The 8,941-nt window shown below is 45.3% G+C and overlaps 1 protein-coding gene across 1 annotated transcript in view; it reads left to right on the plus strand.

Moving 5' to 3' along the window:
- Nucleotides 1–6,199, plus strand: part of T265_00622 (hypothetical protein) — a gene marked incomplete at both ends in the record, with an annotated part of 10,905 nt that extends 4,706 nt beyond the window's left edge. Inside the window, 3 exons of the mRNA XM_009164450.1 lie at nucleotides 3,635–3,714; nucleotides 3,765–3,876; nucleotides 5,599–6,199. Of these exons, the coding sequence (XP_009162714.1) occupies nucleotides 3,635–3,714; nucleotides 3,765–3,876; nucleotides 5,599–5,724 (318 nt within the window). The remainder of the gene's footprint in view (nucleotides 1–3,634; nucleotides 3,715–3,764; nucleotides 3,877–5,598) is intronic.
- Nucleotides 6,200–8,941: the final 2,742 nt, after the last annotated feature.

An 8,941-nucleotide genomic window follows, 5' to 3' on the forward strand; every position in this document is an offset into this window, starting at 1 on the left:
TTTACAGTAAAACCCCGCAACGATGAACAACCATAAATTTTTCATTGGCTCTTCTTTTGGACTCCCATAAGAAATAAGGACATACCCCTGAACTGGACACTGAACGGTAAACACAGTCTATTGGGGTCGAAATCACATCTCAAGGGGACATCGGTGGGTTTGTTTACCCTATATTCCTTGCTAATTCCGAAGTTATGGGTGAGTGTGTTCATGCTGGTAGTGCTCTGGTAAACTACTATAGTTTGCAATCGGTTGTGGAAACAGGTTGCTTGGTGAGCACTAATGATGCTTCAAAGCGGATCAACTTTAGATCTGGAAACTGCTGTCGGGTAGTGACGCTAGAACTTCTTACCATAACCGATCATCAGACGAACCGGAATACGTTCGCATGTGCTTATGTTTCTGGGACAGAACCAACGTGTGGTTTTATCCCCGACTTTTCTCAACTTCGGCTTTGGAATCGAAAGGACACTCGCTGGCCACTTGAAGCGTAAACTGTATTAAAGGTTTGCTTATTGGTTTCTGTGACGTGACGAGGTCATTCGATACGAACTAACTCCTCGAGGTATGGAATGACTGTATTGGTTTCAACTTAGCTGATCACTGCTGAGGCAGAGGGTTTCGAACCATGAAACACAGTGGTAGATATCTCTCTGGATGGTCAACTATCCTAATGAAAACAGGTGTTCGGTCAACATGGGACTGCACGTCAGCTAGTGTCACTTTCTTAACGAACTTGGGAACCACCATGGAACAAGTGAAGCCCGCTGGTACACTTGCAGGCAATTCTGGAAACCTAACCACATAAACTGGCAATGACTATTTAATGAGTGTATTGAAACGAGCGCAATTTCTGGCATAAACCTATACGAGAAGGTGATGGAGTACAATTGTGGTATGGGATAAGCTTTCTCATCATCATCACGAGATATATATCCTGTCAAGTCAACTACCGTTAGCTGTTATATGGTGCAGTCGGTGAAGTGTCCGCCGACACAGACGCTGGGAAGAGGGACACCCTAAATTTCAATCTTCTATCTGGTGATCCAAACAATAAGGACAGATCCAGTCCACTTTTGTAAACGACACTAGGCAATACTGTCTTGTTAAAGGACTGTGGTCCTTGAGGAAAGACCTCCGACATGTATGATGCGACCACATTTTCTGAATAAACACGGCTATATGACAACTTTCATGGAGCGCAATGCAAATATACCACGTTCCGTGCATCAACTGGATAAAACTCTAGAAAACAGCGTTCTCTGTCTTATTTAAAAAGTTATATCCATTGCCTATTTCATTAGGCATGGTTATGTTCTTAGATGTTAATTAGACGTATATTCACAAGACTCCTGAGCAAGATTTCCCTGCCGTTAGGGCCATTAGTTCTCCTAATGAGTACCTCCTACTTCATTCAATTTCAAGCCTGTGCCTACTAAATGGAGGGAATAAGCCATTCAGTAGCTTATTGGGTTATCAGGGTTGGAGTAAAGAATGGTGAACTGATATCTCTTGTAATTAGGAGCATCCCATTTTTGGCCATCGTCGTACCCTAAGTCGGACTAATCTACATCAGTGGCTTCCATTTGCGACAAATACTTTCTATGGCTCGATCATCGCATCAAAAGCCAACCCAGTGGCCTTCTGAACTCACCAGTTGCACAGTTTAAGGAATCGATTTGATTTTGTTGATACGATTCCAAATTCCAATGTCCCCTAGAATCCTACAGCATAATATAGTGTGTGTTCTCATTTTAAAATTGCCTCTCCTTAGGGGACAATTGATCTAGCATGCTTACCTCTCGCCGGACTGAATATTCCCGCTCACTCTTTCGGATCTCCGCTTCTCCTCTGTACTAAGGATGTTCACCTGTTTTCACAAGAACCTTTATGGACGAATTGATGGCTCGCTTGGACCGTCATAACCATCATCATTATCGACAGCATGACATCAATGTTCAACACCGATGCTTCGCTGCTGTACAATCGTGAATTAATTGAAAACCTTATTGTGAAGAAAAGAATAAAGGTAGACGGGCAAGGGACTTAGTGCTTACTAATTCAAGCATTCGAACCGTTGTAATTCATGGTTGGTGATGATGATTCGAACCGTTAAACGTTCAAACATGAAGCGTTCAAACCGCTTGGACCAGTTTTAGTGGATAAGCTCGTGAGATATTTGGGAAGTACCAAATTACGTCAGTCTATAAAATCCTTTGGGTACCGAGTCACCATGCCATTTGAAGGAAGCACGAGGGCTGAGTTACCGTCAGGTTGCCCAAGTCTACACAGGAGCAGTCGAGATCCCGGTGTTATGTTCGAACCATAGACTAACCGATCAGTTTGTTCACGCCTTAAGCACTCGGTTATCCAGAGCTGAATCAGTGTGTACGAACAATACGAGCTCTTCAAAAGCTTCCGTACACAGAGCGGTGTCCATCAGGGATGCCCACTCTCTCCATTCATGTTGGACTTCGTGATCGATGAAACAATGAGACGGACTCTGGGAGGTCTCCAAAACCCTGTGTTCAAATAACCTGTGAAGAAAACCTTGTCGATCTGGAATACGACATCGTTCTCATCTTCGAAGAGGAGAAGGCACAGGTGTTTTTTGGATAAACTACCAAAGTCATCCCGTTCTTTGGTAGGCACTTTGCACCCACAAGGGTGTCCAGGGTGCTCCTGGACATGCAGTCACTGAACGCGCCACTTACAATCCAGGAAGAGTACTGAAAGTTGTGGAGCGTTTTACATATCTTGGAGGTTGTATTAGTTCCGATTGCAGCGTGACAGATGAGGTGAATGCACGAATCTGCAAGGCTCGGGTCGCGTTTGTTAATTTGAGACATCTATGGCGTCAGAATGGTTTATCCCTGAATGTGAAGGGACGTGTGTATCAAGCTACAGTACGGGCTGTTTTGTTGTGTGGCTGTGAGACTTGGCCTGTTCGAGCAGCGGAACTGAGACGTCTTCAGGTGTTCAACAATTGTTGTCTCAGAGCCATAGCTTGTGTGGTTTGGTGTCGGCGTATCCGTAACGAGGCAATTAGAAAGCGAGTTTTCGATCGTGCAACGGGAACTTCCATTGAAGAGCGTGTCCAGCACCAGAAGTTGCGTTGGTTGGGACATGTGTAGCGTATGCCGAACCATCGTTTGCCGAAGTGATTGCTGTTTTCCATGTCCAACTAGGAGCGGCGGAAGCAGAGAGGTGATCGGCCCTTGACCTGGCAGTGTGAGAAAGCTTACGAAACGTTTGGGTGCTGTCGGTGCTACTCGCCTTCCAAGATGGGGACCGCGTGATCCTCACTGCCTGGTTGGAGACACTACAAGATATAGCTGTTAAGCGGCGTTCTTGTTGTCAGTTTCTACCCAGGGTGCATGACGCGGTGTAGGCATGTCGGAATGATTGTGGTAAACTAGCACTAAGTCCCTTCCTCGTCCACCTTTACTCTTTTCTTTACAATAAGGCTTTCAAATAAATCATGGTTTTGGGGCAGTGAAGCATCGGTGTTGAACATTGATGTCATGCTGTCGATGATGGCAATGAACATGTCTCTGAAATATACATATGTTCTAATTAAACCACGTAGCTTACGTGAGGTCAGTTGCCAGTTGCTTTTCCCCCATGTCCATAGTGTTCGGCAATCGACTACACACGACATACTCTGGATGGCGCCGCCTGCCTTCTGAATAGTAGTAAATATTTCCCAAGCAGGTGAGTTTTGAGTTTGATAGATGAGTATGCGGCTATTCTGCAACGTACAGAGTCAGTATAAAAGCGAACTCGGTGAATCGATTGGATTCAGTCTGTCGTCGTGTTTATCGGATATTTTCCCATGCCTACTTCCACCATCGGCAAATATTTGATCAGTTTGAGGTAAGTCACCTGCTCATTTCCTTTCACTTCATTTTGCGAGTTATATTGACGATCGCCCGAATAAGTAAAGTGAAAAGACTTGTTCATCGGCGTATCATACACATTTACCGTGAAATTCATTGGCTCTATTCCAAAGCAGTTGACGGTGCCTCCTCAGGCACTAATAAGGCACCATACCCTAGTTGCGGACCCGTACATCTTAAAGCCACTGGGCTAGAGTCTGTTCCTAAGTCGATATTTTAAACCAAACCATATATCGCCAATAAGTCTTGTTAAATTGGTCACCAGGGATTCTCTGCCTTCTTTGAAGAGGACGGGATACAGATCGCCCGGTCCTGATGGCTCACATTTCAGCACAGATGTTTCGCACTTTATTTCTTTCGACAGGCTATTGAGGTTTATATTCCATTCACCCGCATGCAATATATCCAGAGGTTGTGTTGCTTGAGGCCAGCTCGAATTGTTCCGCCCATCTTTCGAGTCGGTAATTTTGGGAGTGAATTGATGAGCCACCTTCAGGCTATTTTTGAAGTCCATGTCCCTTATAAAACCCCATAATCATCATACACAGCATGTCAGCGCTCATCACTCATACTTTGGTGCGTACGCAAGAGCAGCTTTTTATTCTGCTTGCTTCACAGTGCGAGCATTAATGGTTGTCAGACAGACTAAGCGTCGAAGCTTGAAGGTTAATATTCATATGCCTGAAGCTGTCGGTGCCGGCTGTTGCGGCCAAAACCGATACAAGACTGACCGGGTCGTCAGTCTTAGCGGATGGACCTACAAGAGAGAGCTAGTAGTGGGATGAGGGAGTGTAAGGGAAAAGTATGTAGAAGAGAAAAAGCCACGGACCTGTCTTCGCATATCCGCTCTGTTGTATGCAGAAATAAGGTGACCCGACTGAGAACACCATGCGACGGCCAATGTGGCATGGCAGTATGGTTAATCGTAGGTATTGTGGTTGTATACGCGTTGGGGCAATGCCACAGCCAATAGGATCACTGACCAAAGCGTTAATTCAAAAGCCTGTAAGGCAGGATTGTGTGGCGGAAAATCCCAGTACGTTAGCATTTATGGAGAGCAAGTCACTACACATGTTCTGCCCCCCCCCCCCCCCCCCCAACCAGGAACTGTGTTAGGGTTCTAACCACTGACCATCCTGTTATAAGAGACTGAGGATACACACTAGTATAATTCACTAGCTCATGGAGGCACACAAGTCATCACCGTGGTATGGTCCAGTCTATTCCTGACCGTCACCTGTGGATGGTCCACTATTTACACACCTCATCGGAATCGAGCAAAATGACGCGGATTTAGTGTTCCATTCAGTGTGCATCCTCACATTGCACAATTCTGAGAGGTCGAGGTTCGCCGGCTAGTTTGTGCTGTAAAAGAAGCCGGTCAGTAGTACACTCTTTTCTTCAATGGTATCGTGTGTCTATACTACTAACTTCCTCAAGAATGTAGGACTTCTAGCACAGCCATCCTTGTCATTCACTTTCGAACTAATCAGGGAACTGCTTTTGAGTAGTGATTAGGTAGCATGGATTGATTAAGAATTTGACGGTCGTTACCTGGTGTGCTGAGGAAAACCACCCACGATCAGTACTGATTATTAAGGTTTAAGCTTACAATCGCTGGGCAATTATCTACCACACCCCGATGTGAGCTTTCTGCACAGTTTAGGCTTAAATCCACATATTCCTTCTGCATTCACAGGATGCTACAGCTTTGTGTGAGCGTTTCACCACCTACGTTCTGAAGTATAATCTCATGAGCAAAGATAACCTGATCGTCCCAATTGCCGGTGCCGCAGACAGTGCGGCCATGGAAGCACAGATATGAATGACCGTGAACGGTCTCAAGTCACTGACTTCACTGGCCCTTTACGGACCATGTGCATACAGCCTTCCCCACCCGGACATTCTTGTCCGAACTGCTTGTATCATCACCACTGTTTTCTCATTGGTTTAATTTGTTCAGTATCAAATCATTTTAATTCGCTTCATTCTTCTCGGTTGTCTTTTTGAAACTTGTTTTTCAAAGACCTTTCCGTTCTGTCCACCAAGCCAAGCTCAGCTGCCTTTCAAGTTTGACAATACCAGGCAACATAAACGACTCCAGCCAGATGTCGGATGAGATAACAGCAGTTTTCACGTGGGTTTGCTAAATCTGATCTTTTCGAAAGATCATATCCACACAGAAACACCTAGAGTCTTATTTTTATTCTGCACAAAAAGTGAGATGCGACTCAAATTCATGTCTTTCCCCGCGAGAAAACATTTCTTCGAAAAGGCGCGCTGTATCGGTGTATTTGGATTTATTGGCGATTTACGCAGGTAGGATATCGTTTGCGATGATATAAGACGCATCAGTGCAGCCAAACATCGCGACCGAGCTCAGCTTCTACTGTCAATCCAAAGACAGGAATACTTGGGATAATGCTATGGTTGTAATTTGCTTGACACTGTACTGCTTCAGCCACTCGATGACACCATGCTCATGTGGGTTTGGACACGTAAAGCGGACCTACCCTTGTGTGCTCGATGTCTGGTAATCCAAAGGTGCACTCCGAATATCGTGATAAGTTATCAGTGGGCTGGTCACGTAAATCGCACAGCCAAGTAGCTCACACGTCCGACCCCAGCCACTGTGTATGCTAGTGAGTTATGACGTGTACATTTGTTATCAAACAGCATATTTGGAGTTTTGGCTACATGTTGGTGTGTAAAAGACAAGCAATCAGCTGGTGAACTGAGGTCATGTCGAGCGAGCAATTAAAAAATAACCCAAGAGCTGAAGAGGAGATCGCTTTGGGACTAAACAATGAATGGTTTATGTCAACCGTTCTCTTGTTTATTCGTATCAGCTGTTTTTGGTCATAAAGCTCAGTGACTCGCCTGTGGAACGCTGAATAGGATAGTAGCAAGTGTTACTACTATGTTACGTGTAAGACAAACGTTGTACAATCGGTTACAATCCTATTATGAAGCAAAAATTCCCTTACAGTACCAACTGTGTAAACGTTTGGCTTTGAAATACCGCGCAGATCAAGCGCGGTACCACATGATTTAGCTGAAGAAAACTCCCTACCCAATCGTCGAAATTCTGCCATTGGAAAACTCACTTGTTTGTCTCAGACTTCTGACTTCTGTAATCACGCCGGCTGTAGATGAAGGCAATGCTAGACCCGTTTAGTGGACTTCTCATCCAATTCAATCACTAAGGGCAATCGGTGTCCTTTCTGTTCACAACACAAAAACGCCAGACGAATATCTACTTCTTGTGTGCCTCTTAAGTCTTTGTTTCATGACGTTCCGATTTTGCCCACTATATTGGTAATCTACAGGCTGCTTGGTTAGTAAGTTTGGTAGGCAGTTTTGCTTTCTATCCTTTCAATCCTGGCCTCCACGTCGGAAGTTAATGTAGAGAACGTTTCCAAGTCCTTGTCTATGTTGAACCGCATTTCAACCCTGCGAACCGCGTGACAGCGTAATTGTGCGTGAATGGATAGCCAATGACACTGCAGTGGCGCTAGAACTGGTGGGGGCATAATGCGCAGGGTTATGTCCGGCAGCCCCCTACTGGCACTACGGACCACGTTCGCTCAGGTATATCAATCTACCTACGCAGCACATTTGTTTTTACGAGATGAGATGAACGCATGGGTGACACCACATGAGCAACACCGAACTTGAACTAGATTTCGATTCTGTCCCAGTGAATCAACATAACAGACTCACAGTAACCACACCGGGAGCGAAGGTCTCAGTGGACTGAGTTTTTAGAACTACTCACATTCCAATTTCGGAGACAAATCTCTTTTGTAAGCCTTAGAAGGAAATCATATCCCAACTCGAAGGTGAACTGATAACTGAAAACCAACCCAAAATCGGATGATGGGGAAGTGCCAAACCATTGATTTAGGCAAAAATGCGCAGGGATTTATCTTAACTGTATTCGAAGTTTACCTGGCACGGATTTTTTAAAATACGGAGTCTAGTCCCATCAACTAACCATTAGGGAATCATATTTTGATATCTTAGGGCGAGATGGAGCACGAATTTACTGACCGGAAGGACCGTGCTTCGAACCCGACCTCTGCCTCTCGACTTCCCCTGTCTAGGCCTGGGCAACCTGGCAGTATCCCAGCCCTCGTGGCTACTTCGTGTGGCATGGCAGCTAGGCACCGAAAGGGTGCCACAGCTGAACTGATGAATAATCACCAGCGTCATTCGGCTAAGACACACCGAGCACCGGTATAAGACGGGGACCGAAATTCTCAGCTAAAATAAGGCGAAGAAAGAAAAGTATGATAACTATTCAAAGCTAAACAAGTTGATAATATCAAGAGCGGAGTAATAATCTGGCATGATAAGTCATAGATAAAGAAGGAAATTGCGTAGTCTGGTGAGAATGATTGCTGTCTCGAACGAAGTGCGTTCGGTCAGATTATCACAGAAGTAGAAGTTGGACAGAGCTCACGACAGTGAAGAGAATTCACAGAGCAGGTTGAACGATTACTTGTTGGGGATGTTTTGGGGAGGCTTCTCTGGTGCGCCGACTAATGCCGAACGGTTTACGTTCACTCCGGCCATAGAGAGGATGTGTCGATCGGCCGACTCTCGCCAATCGTCTTCCAGTTTGAACTTTCGGTTTTTCTCCTTGTTGACCTGTTGATGAGATAACACTGGGAGTGAACAGGAGTTGGGTTATCCCACAAGGGAGACGGTACAGGTACTGAGTTCCAATTTTCGAGAACGTTTAATTTGATGCATGACATCAGTGTTCAACACCGATGACTCACTGCCGTACAACCATGACTTATTTGAAAGCCTTACTTACCACAATCATTCCGAGGTGCCTATACCTTCAGACACTCACTCAGGCGATCTGGATAGAAACTAACAACAAGAACGCCACTGACATCGGTTGGCAGTCATATCTTGTAGTGTCTCCAACCAGGCACAGTGGGGATTACGCGGTCCCCATCCTGAAAGGCGAGTAGCACCGACAGCATCCAATCGGCTCCATATGAACGATGAACAGAGTGGTTGCAAAT

This window comes from Opisthorchis viverrini (genome assembly GCF_000715545.1).
Source record: "Opisthorchis viverrini unplaced genomic scaffold opera_v5_6, whole genome shotgun sequence".
NCBI classification, from domain to species: domain Eukaryota; kingdom Metazoa; phylum Platyhelminthes; class Trematoda; order Opisthorchiida; family Opisthorchiidae; genus Opisthorchis; species Opisthorchis viverrini.